The sequence below is a fragment of the Archocentrus centrarchus genome, chromosome 16 (assembly GCF_007364275.1).
Source record: "Archocentrus centrarchus isolate MPI-CPG fArcCen1 chromosome 16, fArcCen1, whole genome shotgun sequence".
NCBI lineage: Eukaryota > Metazoa > Chordata > Actinopteri > Cichliformes > Cichlidae > Archocentrus > Archocentrus centrarchus.
The window spans coordinates 19771371-19788066 of record NC_044361.1 but is presented as its reverse complement, the minus strand read 5'-3'; the positions used below and the strand labels follow the sequence as shown (position 1 = coordinate 19788066).

General features: G+C 38.5%; 2 protein-coding genes across 2 annotated transcripts; both read left to right on the top strand.

Annotated features, from left to right (window-relative positions):
• The first annotated feature begins 1961 nt into the window (after nucleotides 1-1961).
• LOC115794819 (formyl peptide receptor-related sequence 4-like) lies at nucleotides 1962-5458 on the top strand. Its single transcript, XM_030750476.1, has 2 exons — nucleotides 1962-2028; nucleotides 4124-5458. The coding sequence occupies exon 2, from the start codon at nucleotides 4135-4137 to the stop codon at nucleotides 5206-5208; it is 1074 nt and encodes a 357-aa protein (XP_030606336.1). The 5' UTR covers nucleotides 1962-2028; nucleotides 4124-4134; the 3' UTR covers nucleotides 5209-5458.
• An 8108-nt stretch (nucleotides 5459-13566) lies between these two features.
• LOC115794816 (chemokine-like receptor 1) lies at nucleotides 13567-16460 on the top strand. Its single transcript, XM_030750474.1, has 2 exons — nucleotides 13567-13659; nucleotides 15352-16460. The coding sequence occupies exon 2, from the start codon at nucleotides 15360-15362 to the stop codon at nucleotides 16458-16460; it is 1101 nt and encodes a 366-aa protein (XP_030606334.1). The 5' UTR covers nucleotides 13567-13659; nucleotides 15352-15359.
• Nucleotides 16461-16696: the final 236 nt, after the last annotated feature.

Below are 16696 nucleotides of genomic sequence, written 5' to 3'. Positions count from 1 at the left end.
ATAATCGTAAGACGTGGGCAAACCACCAAACAAAATGTCTTGAGTATTTTATCAAGCATAATGACCATGTCATTCCAGGGCTGTACACTTACTGTGGCCGCACTGGTACTAACAAGCTAAATATTTCGGTAGCACAAAAATTATTCATTAGCACACACAAGTGCAACGTTTGATATGTTCTATTGGTTGAAAAGATTTAATACTGGTCAAAAATGCATTTATGTAGGTTGACTGGCAGTAGAACTGGTTCTTTAATTAAACAACGTTCTGACATGAAAGAACCCTCACAGATAATGTAATGAACAAATTATTCACTTTTTAATATCAACCTTAAGTAAAAAAAAAAAAAAAAACAGCTATTAAAATATGCCTATTCAGTTTGAAACCAACAAAAACAAAATCTAAAAAAATAAATATCAATAAAACAAATAGTAACCAACATAAATAAATAAAAGTGATACCTCTCACTTTTACAAGCTGTGTGCCTCATTGATAACACAGTGTGCTGTTGCACTTTACAGCCCTGCATTTAATAACCAGCCAAATAAAAGGTTAAAAAACCTTGGCCTAGGCAAAAGAACCAAAATGTTTTTTTCTGTCTCTCTTTTACAGCCACAAACTGGACTTCTTGTCCAGTAAGTCAAGTTTATCCTATATATGAAAGTAAACTGTCAACAAGACGTTATAAACAAGCCATATTCGTGGCAACATTCCCAACAGACCATTTTACCTAATTCAAAGGAGTTTCTGACTCCTGCCGCTGTCTCCGCCTCCCAAGTGCTCCGTTCAGAGGGGAGCGCAGTGACATGACACTATGTTGCGCATTCAAAATAAAGGCACGCGATTTCAAAATCAAGTATTGTTCTCCTCCACGGTGTAATTTTTGGGTAGGACAAATGCGCCTGTCTCCAATAATGGAGGGGACATGCCCCCCCCCCCAGTTCCTACGCCTATGGTGGTGGACACAGGAAATGTGTGTTAGCAATTCAGAAATACTGTAATGCAAAAACTTTGGGCTGAACTGCTTCTGCACTCATACCAAACTCTCACCTCATAGTAACAAAATGAGAGCACAGAACAACTTCTTTCCTTGTACTGAATAGTTGAAGAGTGGTTTCTCTGTCTTTGGTCGCAATTTAACATTACCAGCAGGCACTCAAGGAACACACATTATATTGCTTTATATTTCACCAGTAGTGGACTGTAAATATTGTGGTTGAGAGACATGTGAGGAATGAAAACTCGGTCTAAGTAATTAACAACGGGTGAAAATGAGGGAAAGAGAGAAAGGAAGCGAAACTAACACAGGACCCCAAAGAAAACTAACTTTAAAAGTAAAACAGGAAACAACCAAAAAGATGCAAACACTTAACAAGGTGTAAGAGAGCAGGCAACACAGCAGGTTCAAAGCATAAATGACACAAAGAGAGGTGGAAACAGAAACTCCAGGCCAACTACTGTTAGTAATAATAACAGATAAGGCATGAACCATCCACAAGATATGACAAACACTGAAATTCAGCACTAGAATAGGTATAAAGCAAACACAGGAATCAAAGAATACATTCAAGACTGGATTCTGAATGTTCAGCAAACACAAAAATTAAAAACAACAGAACAGTAAAACACCAAATATGAGTTACAACAAAAATATACTAACAGAGAATCTCAAATGAAAAAAAGGATAAAACTCTAGGACCAAAAGTTGGGACCAGTCCAGTTTCAAAAATTAATATTGACCAAACATGAAGGCAAAACAGCTGACTGTCAGAGTTAAGAACAAAATTTGACCAAGACTGCAAAACAGGATGCTGATAGCAGGAACCTACTGCTGCTACGCAAAGATAAAATGTTCTAATTTTAGATTTTAGATGTATTTAGCTTGTGGACAAATTCTCTCTCTCGCTCTCTTTCTTATGAGCAGTGACATATCACCAAGAGAATAGTTTGAGTTATATTAAGCAGAGGTAGATCAGCCATTCTTCTGCAGTAAATTCATCCATAACCAAAAAGAGAGCTTCATTAAAGGTACATAATCTTTGTCATTTTGCTATTGCAGGATTTTAAATTATCAGGTATTTGCCATGCAGGAACAGACCAACCCTGGGAGTTAAATAATAAAATAAGCTACTGCTTTGTCAGGGACTTTTGAAGTGATTCACTGTATGTTTTCGGTCATAATAATAGCTTGTCCAAAAACTCTGGTCAGACAATGATGGTGTTTATGTTTTTATGCCTGTGTCTAATTGTTGTAAAAATGCAGCTATACTGTATTAAGGTGTGTTCACGCTAAATGGGAAACAAATTATTTCATGCTTTAGGGTTACATAAACAGTCTGTCTAAGAACTGATGTGGTCAGTGCGGAAAGAGGTGAATCTGCCTTTGTATTAAAATATTTCAGCTTCTGAACACGAGCACGTGTCAGTGCATGATATTTAACTTAGAAAAAACAGGAGGGGAGAAAAGAGACATTTTTATTAGCTTGGGACACTCTGTCATCATCATAGACAGAATGAAAGTTTGATTTAAAATATATAATTCCTTTTATACTGTTTTCTGTCGTCATTTATCCAACATGAATTTTTAACAGATGTAGCTGGAATCCTGATTTCACATTTGTTTTTTGGGGTTTTTTTTAATCTAATTATTCAACTGCAAACTGACAGAAACAAAATGCAGGAGACAAAAAGTGAAGTAAAAATTTTGGAGAAACAGATCGGACACTGACTGACCTGTGAGATTCGATATCCAGACACCAGCAGACTCTAGAGTGGATCTGCACTCAAGACAGTTTTTTTTCTTTTTTTTTTTTGTTAAATAAAAACTATTTTTGCTTCAATTTATGACCATTTCATTATTTGAATAATTATTCAGTAAAAATTGGATCTACTGATGGAATGTGGCAACCTCACTTTTTATATATTATGAATTTCATCATTTCTTCCACTACCAGATAAAAATGCTTAATAAGATTTACAGAAAAACTGAGCCATTTTAAATAAAGAATACAGATCATTTGGGAAAATTTAAGCCATCATGAACAGATCCAGACAGGATGAGCTAGGAAATGACTGGAGCCTAAACTGGATCTGGCCCTTATCCATTCTGAATCCGCGATCTTAATGCATTTTGGATCCCTCCTGCTGTGCAAGTGGACTCAGACACAGTTTGCTGATCTGTTACGGAGCCTATGATCCCTTTGGGCAGATCCAGGTCTGGGTAGGCCCACTGAGACTGATTTACATGATTTTCAATTTGTCAAGATTCATACTATGAATTTCAGACACCATAACTTAATGTATCTGAATCAATCAATACAAATTTCAGTAAAATGCTCTGACCACAGACTGTCTACAGCTGTAATTAAGTCACTTTAAGTACATGTAGTTCAGTTTTAAAGTCTTAAAATCATTTCAGCCTCACTTAAATATTCACATCATCTCCATGATCCAGACATTTTTCCATCATTGACCTTTTAAAACGTGACAAATAAGTGATCTCTGATCGGTGTGTTATGCATCTAAAGCTTTACACAGATACGTTTGATTTAAACAGTGATGCTACAGTAACGTACAGTAAACGTGAGAAACTGACTGACAGTCCGACACCTGCATTACTGTGCACACAGTAACAAAGTCAGAAAGATGGAGACTATAGATTTGATTCTGAGCTGATTATAAACCTGTTATGCAATCGCTGACAACTGAATGACTGTAAAAGTGCTCATGTTAAATACAAGAAAATAATATACTAATGTGTAACTAGGATTTCAGTACCTGTAAAAATATAAACATCTGTAAATTCACTCCTTTAATTGTTTTGGCAGCAAATTTATGAACGATGAAACGAGTGTCAGACAGGTGGTTCAGGTGCAGCAGGTGTGGTGGAGTCAGAGAGAAACTCAGTCTGTTGAATAAAACCTGCCAATGAGCAGGTTAGGTTCACAGAGTCTGTTACCATGAGTTTCCCTCATCTCAGGGTTAACAAACCTGCTTCCTGGAACAGGGCTCAGCTGTGCTGTAACTTCAGCTGTGCGAGACATCAAGCTGAAATTTAAAGGAGTAGAAAAATTAAAGATGACGTTACATTGATGTTTGTTTGTTTGTTCTATTGCTACTATAGGTCTCAAGACAATGACAGCGATGACCACTAACAGTTTCAATCAAAGCAATGCAACTCCTGTTCCTGCTGAAAATGGGACTGAAAAAAGTGATGACTCTGACTGGAATAAGTTTCATGAGTTGTTTGAGTCCTTTAACATCATGTCTATTGTTGTTTTCTCCCTGGTCTCCGTCATTGGTGTGCTCGGGAATGGAGTGGTTATCTGGGTGACCGGGTTCAAGATGAAAACTACTGTAAACACAGTTTGGTACCTCAACCTTGCTGTGGCTGACTTCATCTTTGCAGCATTTCTGCCCCTGACTGTGACATCCCTGGTTTTAGAGTCCCACTGGCCTTTTGGGAAATTCATGTGCAAGTTGAGCACCACTGTAACCTTTCTGAACATGTTTGCCAGTGTCTACATTCTGGTGGTGATCAGTGTGGACAGATGTGTGTCTGTGATGTGGCCCGTCTGGGCTCAGAACCACCGAAATGTACACAAGGCGTCCTGTGTCAGTCTGGCTGGGTGGGCGGTGGCTTTGATTGTCAAGGCTCCATATTTTTTCTTCATGGACACTGAACAAGAGTCTGCAGACAAAATCATCTGCTATGACACACTTTTTGATTTTATAACACGATCTCACAACATGTTTCGCCTTCAAGCCATTGTCATCTTCCACTTCTTCCTGGGATTTGGAGTCCCTTTCACTGCCATTGTCTCCTGTTATGCTGTCATAATCCATCGTCTCAGGAAAAGCAGTGCCCTGGCCAGTCAATCAAGTCGCTCCTTTAAAATTATCACTGCCATTATCGGCACTTTTTTCTTATGCTGGGCTCCCTTTCATATTATGTGTCTAATAGAGCTGGAGATATTCACAGCTGAGACGCCAAGTGAAATATTACTCTACATCTTTGCTGTTGGGATGCCTCTTGCCACCAATTTGGCTGTTCTAAACAGCTGCATCAATCCACTGCTGTATGTGTTCATCAGACAAGATTTTAAGGATCAAGTCCGAAAATCCATCCTGAATGTGCTGGAGACTGCCTTCCAGGAAGAGGAGACACGCACTCTCACTGCACACCAGACAGAGCAAATAGAGCTTTGAATACTGAGGTATAAGTTTGTTCATGATATAAAGAAACAAATACAAATACTGAACCCATAAATAACAACATAACAATAATAATAATAATAATAATATAATAATATTGGTCTGTGGCCTTTTACTAGCAGTAGAAATTACTCCAGAGTCAATCTTTGTATACCTTTATTATTTGAATTATATGAAAAGGCTCTTTTGATAAATACGGACATTTAACTGCTCTTACAGTATTAATTAATTAATAGATCTTTGCTGTCTTGTTTTTTTGTTTGTTTTTTGTTTCTTTAACTCACAGCTGTGCATTAAGTTTGTACCATTATGGACCTTACAGAAATTGTAAAATGTCACTTCCTGGAAAAAAGAACCAGTCAGTAACGTCAGAATCAGTATTACTGCTGTTTCTGGTTGACTTTGTGTAATTTTGGACTTTGCTGCTTCTCCACCTATAAATAAAGTTATATAAAATAAATAAAGCAAATGTGTATGAATTGATCACATGCATAACACTGCATAATTATTTTTAAATACCTAGTAAGAGAACGCACACTACTAATATTGTTATCCAGTAGAGGGAGCTATTTTACATAAACAGCAATATGACAGCAGTCTAGAAAAGAAAAACTTTGTAGCACATGACTGATTTGCAGCTTTTAATAACTTTAATTTGGCAAAACTGTTGGCAGAAATAAAAGCTTCAAATCATTCAGTGTGCTCTAAACCATTTTCCTCCCTTATGTGTCAACTAGAAAGGCAGCTTTAAAATCATACTTCATTTATGAAGCATAAATGCACTGCTCAAAAAAATAAAGGAATACTGTGAAAACACATTAGATTCAATTCAGTTTTACTTATATAGCACCAAATCACAACAACAGTTGCCTCAAGGTGCTCATAATAAGAACCTACAATGTGCTCATAATAATCTCAATAGGACAAAAAATCATGCTGGATACATGTGTGTCTGGGTAATGTGTTAGGATCAAAAGGATACCCCATTGTTTGATGGAAATGAAAATTATCAAACTACATAGGGCTGAATCCAAAGACATCCAAAACTCAAAGTGAAAAAAATGATGCAGCAGGTTCCTCCATTTTACTGAAATTTCACTGTAGCAACTCAAAATGGTACTCAGTCATTTGTATGGGCCCCACATGCTTGTATGTATCCCTGACAACATCAGGGCACCAGTGTAGAGTCTGACAATGGTCCAAGGATTTCATCCCTTGTTTGATCCTGGGAAAAGACATAAATCCCTTTAAGGTTGTGTCAGGAACCAATGTAAAATCTAATGTAAAATCTCCACCAAATCAAACAAGTGGAGCTACCTGCTGTGGTGCCCCTTGTGAATGAGGGAGCAGCTGAAAATAGTATACTGTATAATTGGTCATTATTTGTACTTTTACAAATCAAAAAGTTCATAATTTATTCTTAATTTTTTTAATTTATTTAAATAAATACAAATAATATATTAAATTGTGTGTAACAAACCAAACTTTCTATTTTAAACATATTCCAGTATTCCTTATCTCATCTTATCCTAAATTATCTTGTCCTTCACTAAAAATTATCATAGCTATATGTCATCACTTAGAATCAAATTTCTTGGTGCTATCCCATAAATGCTAGAGAATCTAGATTTTTCATTGCAATGAGTTTCTCATCCTATCTTGTTACATCTTATCTTCTTACAGTCTCAGTCTTTGACAAACTTTTTTTTTTTTTTAAACTTTAGCCACAATGAGTGTTTCAGAATGGAAACACTTTGGAGAGGTGCACCTTTTCAGCCTTCCTCTTTGAACACATTTTCACCTGAGTCAAATATAGAAGTCATTAGCAGGACTCTGAAGAACTTGACTGCATACTGAGGAGGTAATTCAGCCATTTGATTCAGGTGTGTTGGATCAGGGACACATCTAAAACCTGCAGGACACCTGCTCTCGAGGCCTTGAGTTGTCCACCCCTGATGTAGACATTCTCTCTGATTGATTTTTTTTTTTTTTCCTTCCTGCTCTTGGTGGAGACGGACGCATTTTTCTCTTCTCCCCAGCTTTCCTATCTACCCCTGGTTTTTGCTGCTTCGCTGCTTACAGCGTCTCTTCACACATCCCTGAACTGGAAACTAAATTATGGATCTGGTCAGCTGGTCTCTCAACATTATTGATGGCCAAATTCTCATCACAAGGAGATTGGGAGAAGGGGAACCCTCTTTCCTCTGGTCCGACTACACACCCAGCTTGCTATGTTATGGATTCCTGTGGGGATGGAAGATAACATTCCTGGCTGCACTGTGTGGCCGTGGCATGATACCAGGATTTTCTTTCCCCGAAATGGACCTGGGGATACCTGGTTTCCAGGCAGCTGTTCAGGCCCTAGTAAGGCTGCCTATGAGGAATGCAGAAACAGTACGAACTCAATCAGACTCAGCAGACCTGAATCAAAGTGGATTACATCTGGAGGAGTGTTGGAGTGCCTATTCTGTGTGGCGGAGTAGAACCAAATTCGGATTATTGGACTGCTGAGAGGTAACCAGAAAACTGTAAGGTCTGTCAGCAAATAGTTATGACGGCCTGAACCAAAACAATTGCACTATTTGGCTCCCAGACGGCCTTGGATGGCTGTGTATCTAAATCGCCTCTTGGAGATGTTTTGTAAACAGATGCTCTTCACCCCCGCCCCGTGTTGTGACCTGTATTAACTGGTATCCTGGCAACCAAGGCTGACTATACCATCTTATCATGAACATTATCATGAACTGCTGGTCTTGGAAGCTGTGTGGCCATCACAGTATCCTGCTCGTCTCAGCTGGCAGCCCCTCCCCTACCCACCCTAGTGCTCTCCAGGCTTTAAATGTGCTGCTGCTTTGCTGAGGTGTTTTTTTGGAACCTCGTAAGGTGCTCATAATGAACACAATACGAGATGATTTTTTTTAACCTACCTTTCCCAGTGTATCTCTTTCTGTTTTCCTGCTAAAGGTAGCGCAGGTAAAACAGCTGCACGACCTCAGACACCTGTCCCCCCTGTTTGTTTCTGTGTTTGTATTTCTCTTGGATGGGTGTTCTGGAATGTAAATTTCGTTATATGTTTACATATAATGACAATAAAGTCTTCTTGAATCTTGAATCTTTCTGAGTTCCTCCAAACCATCAACATGCGTATTAGACCAGAGGTCCCCAACCCCCAGGCCGCGGACCGGTACCGAGCCATGGGTCATTTGGTACCCTGGTTGCACTGAATAAATAAATAACATTATTTCCATTTTATTTATGATGAGTCTGAATGATGTTTTATTTTGAAAAATGGTCGGATTCCGCTTGTTACTCACTCTTGACACATGTCAAGACACTTGTCAAGACGCTTGTCTCGGTCACGTGATACCGCTAAAATTAAACCACAACCTAGCAAAAATGACTAAAAAAGAAACGTTTCTGGAAAGTTTCTTCGGGAAGGGGGTCAAAAGAATGTTCCAGACAGATAAAAGTCTTGGCAGAATACCCGGAGATCACCACAACAGCCCTAAAAACCCTGTTGCTATTTGTGAAATCATATTTATGTGAAGCGAGATTTTCTGGACATCAACATCACACTTCTGGTATCATTGTTTTCCATTCCCCCCAGATAGGATTGTCTTATTGAAGAGAAACAAGCTCAGGGCTCACACTGTTTCGGCGCTATGGTGATTTGCATTTTTCATGCACATACAGTAAAAATCGCCTAAGTCAAATTCAAATGTGCTTGACATGATTGTTTCCAGTGAAATGAACTGATTTGCCCTGGGCAGCCAGTTCAGACATCACATGACTGTATAGACACTCACAGGCCGATGCATGGAGATTGTGTAGATCGGTTGGGTGTGGCGGGAGCTGAGGAGGGCTTTAGCGCTAAACTTATCCGACTTATCCACGGGTTTCTGGAAGAGCATACGTAGGCTGGCATGACAGACTGCTACTTCCGCTGTACGGTTTTATACTTCCCGTTAACCAAAGTTAGAGCCAGAGTTAATGACAAAATTCGGTTACTTTGTGCTATAACAGGCGGCTTTATTAGTTGGAACATGGGCTCGGATTCAACTTGTACTGTTGTCGGTTGTCACTACATCAGTCTGTACATTTTTTCAAATTATTTTATTCTGTAAATTTGTTCTTTTTCCCCCAAATTATACTACCCAGTTGCACATCCTATTACCGTATTATTCTCCTTATGTTTTAAGTCTTCCTTTAATGTACAGCCTCTTATTTTTTTACGTTATTTTATTTATAGTGTGACACTACAGTATACAGCCTACACAAAGCTTAAACAATGCCTGCCTTCATGTAAACACGTAGCAGTTAGCAAGATGACAGCTGCGTGTCTCCTCGATCACAGCCTTCAGCCAGTCCAGTGTTTCTGTTTCAGTGATCTGAACACTCTGATATCCAGATCAGTGATATACCTTCCACAGAATAGCTGCAGCATCACTACATGATTTCCTTAATCCTCGATACAGGAACAGCTGACTGTCTCCACCACTCCACTTTCCCTTAGCATGACTCATGCTAAGTGCTTAGCTTGGCCGATGCGCTGGCTCGGCTCTACAGCTGCTTTAAGGAAAACAACGTTGCCTTGTTTGTTCAGTATTACTTTATTGATTTTATTGTTTTGAAGTTAATCTGGTGCTCTTATATATGATTCCTCACCATCAACACCTTCGGAAAAAACAAGGTAATTGATAATGTTGAGGTAGCTGACTTCGGGCCATAATTTCATGTCATTTACCCAGTCAGTGAGAAGTGACGGGTGAGGCACTGTTACTGAATTGTCCTCGCTGCTTTTTAAAACATCTTTGCAATGTATCCACCGCCAATGTGGTACCATTTACGCCAGGTAAAATAAACTGCAGTGTCAAAATGTTTAAATGAACGGCAAGTGTGTAACCCCGCAACCATAAACAACAGCGCAAACGGAAGTAAACTACCGGCTTCCACTATGAATTAGGGGTAATGGCACAATGTCAGGAATACTGTAGATAACATAGGGCAGTCTCGTCTCGTCCATCCTAACACCTCCACACATTAGATGTACACACAACACCATTAATTAATACTTCAATTTTAAATATCATCAATCTATCTCTGCCATCATTTGACCCAACCTTCCTTTTTGCTCAAAAATTCTTGAAATAGTGGTTGTAAAACAGTTAATTGATCATTTGCAGATGAATGGTTTATTTGAAGAGTTTCAGTCAGGTTTCAGAATTCATCACAGTACAGAAACAGCATTAGTGAAGGTTACAAATGATCTTCTTAGAGCCTCTGACAGTGGACGCATTTCTGTACTTGTCCTGTTAGACCTCAGTGCAGCTTTTGACACTGTTGAGCACAATATTTTATTACAGAGATTAGAGCATGCCATAGGTATTAAAAGGTACTGAGCTGTAGTGGTTTGAACCATATTTATCTAATAGACTCCACTATGTTCATGCAAATGGGGAGTCTTCTTCACACACTATGGTTAATTATGGAGTTCCACAGCGTTCTGTGCTAGGATCAGTTCTATTTACACTATACATATTTAGCTTAGGCAATATTACTAGAAGGCATTGCATGCATTTTCATTGCTATGCAGATGATATCCAGCTTTATCTATCCATGAAGCCAGATGACAAATGTTGCAGGTCCTGTCTGACACAGGGACTCCAGTAACAAAAAGAATGTCTGTAAAATAAATGTAGAGCAGAAGAGTAAGAAGCACACAACACTCTTGTCTTTATCCAGACTGCGTATATTAATTTCTTTTCAACTCATTTACAATCTATTTCAGTGCTTTAAATGTCCAGTACAAACCATCAAAATAGATAAAGTCAGAATAGAGTGACATTCTGCTTTCATTCATTTCTTATTACTCAAAACCATATGCAATTACACCTTTTTCACATCTCCAGATAACTTTTTAAAATACTGGTGAACAACACATGTATACTGCAGCTTTAATGTGCTGTAGGTTCCTATTTAAATCGTGCAAGACTCAGTGCTTCACCTGTGCTTTTACACTGTGCTTTTTCACTTTGGAATTTTAATTAACTATAAACTCTCGTGGCTGTAACATACTTCCCTAATACAGCAAGTTAACACTGACAGTCTGGCATTAACACGACAACATTAATAATCTGGAACTGTTCAGCATTCTGTGTTTATAAAACTCTTCAGGTCACATCAGGCGTTAGATTGGGAGACATTTACATATGAAGGATGTGATTAATATGGTAATTTTGGTTCCTGTAACCATATTTCAGGCACAAATTCAACATTGCGGGAAAGACACTAATTATCACAAGACTTAACAAGGCAACATGGCTCGGCGTTCCTGCCATTACTGACCGCGACTCAACAGTCCTCAATAAAACTGTCCTCACAAATTATCCTACGCAGTGACTAAGCAACCTGGACATGATGCAAAGCTTAAGGCTTTAACTCACAGTTGTTTCAACCGGGTACTGACCTGTAAAATAAATGTAGAGCAGAAGAGTAAGAAGCACACCAACACTCTTGTCTTTCTCCAGGACTGAGAGGTACACAAAGGCTCAGCTCCTCCACAATATTACTTAAACTGGACTACTTATGCAAAGTAAACAATCATAAACCCGATATTCATGTAGGCTATAAAAGGAACACTTATTAAGTGACATTAAAATTGTAACTTTTAAACCGACACCAATGTGGTTACATTGTTTAGATGTACCACACAAACAACGTCTTAAAGACAAAGGCCTGGATGTCCTCTAATTTCCTGCTTCTAAATTCAGATAAAATTGAAGTTATTGGACTCAGCACTACAAACAATTAGAAACATGGTGTCTAACCAGATACTTAGTCCGGCATTACCTTGTCCTTGGAGGAATCCTGGAGTCATTTTTGTCCAGAATATGTCCTTCAGTGCACATATTAAGCAAATATGTACAACTGCTTTTTTGCATTTACGCATTATCTCTAAAATTAGAAACATCCTGTCTCAGAGTTTTGCTGTGAAGCTAATTCATACATTTGTGATTCTTCTTAACACCATACCTACCTAACACCACCTCAACGCCTCTGTTTCCTTCCACTATATGTCCATTGAAGTCTGCTCCAGTCACCACTCTCTCCCCTGGGACACTCTCTACCCCTTTGTCCAATTTACTCCAGAATTCCTCTCTTTTTTCTAACTGACATCCAACCTGTGGGGCCTATCCAGTGACAACATTCAACATCACCCCTTCAATTTCGAACTTCAAACTCATAATCTTTTCTGGCCCTCTCTTCACCTCCACAATACTATTCACACACTCTTCTTTCAAGATCACCCCTACTCAGTTTCTCTTTCTATCTACATCAACAGCTTAAATCCACCTTTGATGCTTCTGGCCTTGCTTCCCTTCCAATTGGTCTCCTCCACACATAATATAGCTACCTTTCTTCTCTCTGTCACATCAGCCAACTCTCTCCCACTTCTGCTTCTGAAAAAACCTTCGAAGTACTTTCATGTCACACCATTGCTAATCTAATTACACTGGCTCCAGTTTAAGATTCTTATTTTGACTTTTAGAGTTCTTCATGGACAAGTGCCAGCTTAGATCAGTGAACTTTTACAACCATATGTCCCCATCAGGTCCCTGAGGTCATGTGATCAGGGCCTACTGGGTTTACGTACATCATACAAGGCTGAACACTAAAGCAGACAGAGGTTTTGCAATAGTGGTCACCTGACTCTGGAACTCTCTCCCTTTGAGCTCGAGAGCTGTGGATTTGGTGGAACAGCTAAAAACTCATTTTCCTTTATTTTACTTTACCATAGTCCCTAAATTTAAAGTCCCTAGCCTCAACTCCACACTCCTGCCTTTCCTTCTCTCTGTCTCCTTCCCTCTTTCCTCTTCCTTTGTCTTTAGCTAACAGTAACACAGTTTCCACCAGCACCCTGTTATCCAACAGCACTGGAGGCGGTCATTGTTAGCTTGGGCAATAAGCATTACAATGTATGTCTTATTATATGTAGATTATTATGTCATGTTTTACTGCTTGTGTAATAACACTGGGTTTCCTCAGACTTATTTCAAAACTTACTGACTTTGAGAGTTAAGAAGAAAATTGGGCAAGAACCCAAAACAGGATGCTGTAGTAGGGTCATATTGTTGTCAACAAAAATTACACTTAGATATTCTAATAATTGCTGAATTTTTTTTCCACAGAAATTCAGCAGAATGTCTTTATTGTAATATATTGCATGGAAGATTGATGACAATGGAACAACTTTCCCTCTCTTTCTGTCTCTCTCAGAGAAGCTGAGAATTTCTCAGAAATTTTGCAAACTTCCTGTGGCTCTATCTCATTCTGGGTGGTGAAATCCGGCCTGCAGAGTAATGTAAGTCACATTAACCTGTGAGAGACTGATCAGGTACTCTTCTGCAGTGGGTTCATCTACAAGCAATAAGAGAGCTGCTAAAGGTACACAAGCTTCATTATTTTTGCTTTTATGCAATTTTAAAATCATTAGGTATTTGCTGTTCGGCTAGAGACAAATATTTATCACAACTCTGGTCATGAAATGTTTGTATTTTTAAGCCTGATTAATCGCAGCAATACTTTTTTTGGAGATCAGTACGCTGCAACTTGGGGAAAAAAAAACAACTTGAAAATGACTTAATTACTTACAGTGAACATAATAAATGTAACTACATGTAACAAATCACTTTTAAACAGTTTTATTTTTTTATTGTTTCTCCTATACATATTCACTTCACTTTGCAGAACTGATTGAATGTAATATATATATATATTTTTTAAAGTCAGTTATTTCCTATGTATACTGCTTATAACACTCAAAATAAAAGAGATCAAAGACTTATGGAAACAAAAAAATCTAAACAGAAAAAGACAAAGGTTGTGCTACGGCATGGAACTGATACGGCAAACACACATAAATACACACATCCAAGCTAAACGATACACTGATAGATGCTACATTATTTAAGGAACTGTGAATCCTCATTACATACACTTTTGTTTTTGGCAGCAGTCTGTCACACCTAATGAATAAGACAAGTAAAGATGTCTTTTCGCCTTGTTCTTTTTTTTTTTTTTTGATGACAAATGACTCATAATCTGGTTTTGTTCCTCTGCATCATCTACTGCTGGCCTGAGAGTGTTGAAAAGTGCACGTTTCCTTTGCCATTATGTTACACTAGGAATCTAAAAAAAGAAAAAACTTTTTTTTAATGTACAGATACCCTTGATTTGACCCAAAAGTAAAATAAATGAAATTAACAAATAATTTAACACATTCTACAAAAACTGCTTTTTGAAGAATTCAACATTTAAGATGTTTTAAAATAACTTTTCTAAAACCTTTGGTCGCCAAATTGTGTTCCTTTTTCATGCTTGTATCTAATTTTTGTGAAAGTGACAGCGCTAGGGCACAGCAATAGAAAATGACTGTCCTCATTTTCCTACAACTTTCAATTCAATTCAATTTTATTTATATAGTGCCAAATCACAACAAACAGTCGCCACAAGGCGCTTTATATTCTAAAGTCAAGACCTTAGAACGACCCCCTATGAGCAAGCATTTGGCGACAGTGGGAAGGAAAAACTCCATTTTAACAGGAAGAAACCTCCAGCAGAACGAGGCTCAGGGAGGGGCAGCCATCTGTCGCGACCGGTTGGGGCTGAGGGGAAGGAGACAGGACAAAAGACATGCTGTGGAAGAGAGCCAGAGAGCCCTAACTATAAGCTTTATCATAAAGGAAAGTTTTAAGCTTTTCACAGATAATTTCAGTAACTTCATGAGTCAGTGTGTCAACAACAAGCAGGCTCTACACATGCTCATTACTATTATTATTATTATTATTCATGTCTATATAATTTTTCTGATCGGAATTAGTTAAATTGACATAATCACTGCTCTTCACTTCTTTCTTGGCTCATCACTCTTGTAATCTAGACCTACGTCAGTGCATTAATATGTAAGTGAAATCACTGTTTGTGTTGTTTTAATACTAAGTATTGATATAGACAGTCTTCAGTGATGTAACTTTAGCTGTACTAAACATCAAGTAGAAATTTAAGAGTAAATAGAGTATAAAAACTAAAGATGACTTTTGCATGTGTTCATATTGTTTCTTTATGTTAATGCTGCAGGTCTCTAGATGGTGATGAAGATGACCACTAATGCTTTCAATCAAATTAATACAACCTCTGCACCTGATGGAAATGGCTCTGTGGATATTGACAATTTTGCTGAACTGAAACATTCTCTCAGTATCATGTGTCTTGTTTTTCTCTCCCTGATCTTTGTCCTTGGTGTGCTCGGGAATGGAGTGGTTATCTGGGTGACCGGGTTCAAGATGAAGAAAACAGTTAACACAGTTTGGTACCTCAACCTTGCTGTGGCTGACTTCCTTTTTGCTGCATATCTCCCCCTGACTGTGACATACAAGGCCTTAGGGATGCACTGGCCTTTTGGCAATGTCGTGTGCAAGCTGAACATCACTGCACTCTTTCTGCACATGTTTGCCAGTGTCTACATTCTGGTGGTGATCAGTGTGGACAGATGTGTGTCTGTGGTGTGGCCCGTCTGGGCTCAGAACCACCGAAATGTACGCAAGGCATCCTGTGTAAGTGCGGGTGTTTGGATACTGGCTTTAACTCTCAGTGCTCCATATTTTTTCTTCGTGAACACATGGAAAGTGTCTGAGACTGAAGGAAAAATCATCTGCGTTAAAAGCTACACTATTAAAACACCATCCGTAAATCAGCCAGAAAAGTTTCAATATCAGATTATCATCATCACCCGCTTCCTCCTGCTTTTTGCAGTGCCCTTCACTGTCATTGTCCACTGCTATGCTGTCATAATCCATCGTCTCAGAAGAAATCGCACCCTGGCCAGCCAATCACGTCGTCCTTTTAAGATCATTGCTGCTATTATCATCACCTTTTTTCTGTGCTGGGTTCCCTTTCACATCATGAGTCTAATTGAGCTGGTGAATTTCACATTTCCTAATATAACATTACAGTTTATCATTGATATTGGGATGCCTTTTGCGACAAATTTGGCCTTTCTCAATAGCTGTCTGAATCCACTGCTATATGTATTCATGGGCCAAGATTTTAAGAAAGAAATCCACCAACCCGTCCTGAATTGGGTGAAGACTGCTTTCCAGGAAGAGGAGACACGCTCTCAACCTGACATGAAGTCAGTGAACACCAGCCAGAACAAAGAGAAGTCAGATTTAAATACTGAGGTGTAAAGCTGTCACGGACATTAAGAAATAAATACTGTAAATAGCACACAATTTTGAGATAATGATAAAAATAAATACCAAATTGCTTTCTGGCTTTAAAGAATTTATAAGTATTAAACCCATGTTGTTTGAATTATAAGAGCTTTTTTTTATGCTTTGATAACTAATCTGGCTATGTACATCAAAATAAGTTCAACATAACTGGGATATATTTCGTTCATCTGGCTTCACTTAACCCAACA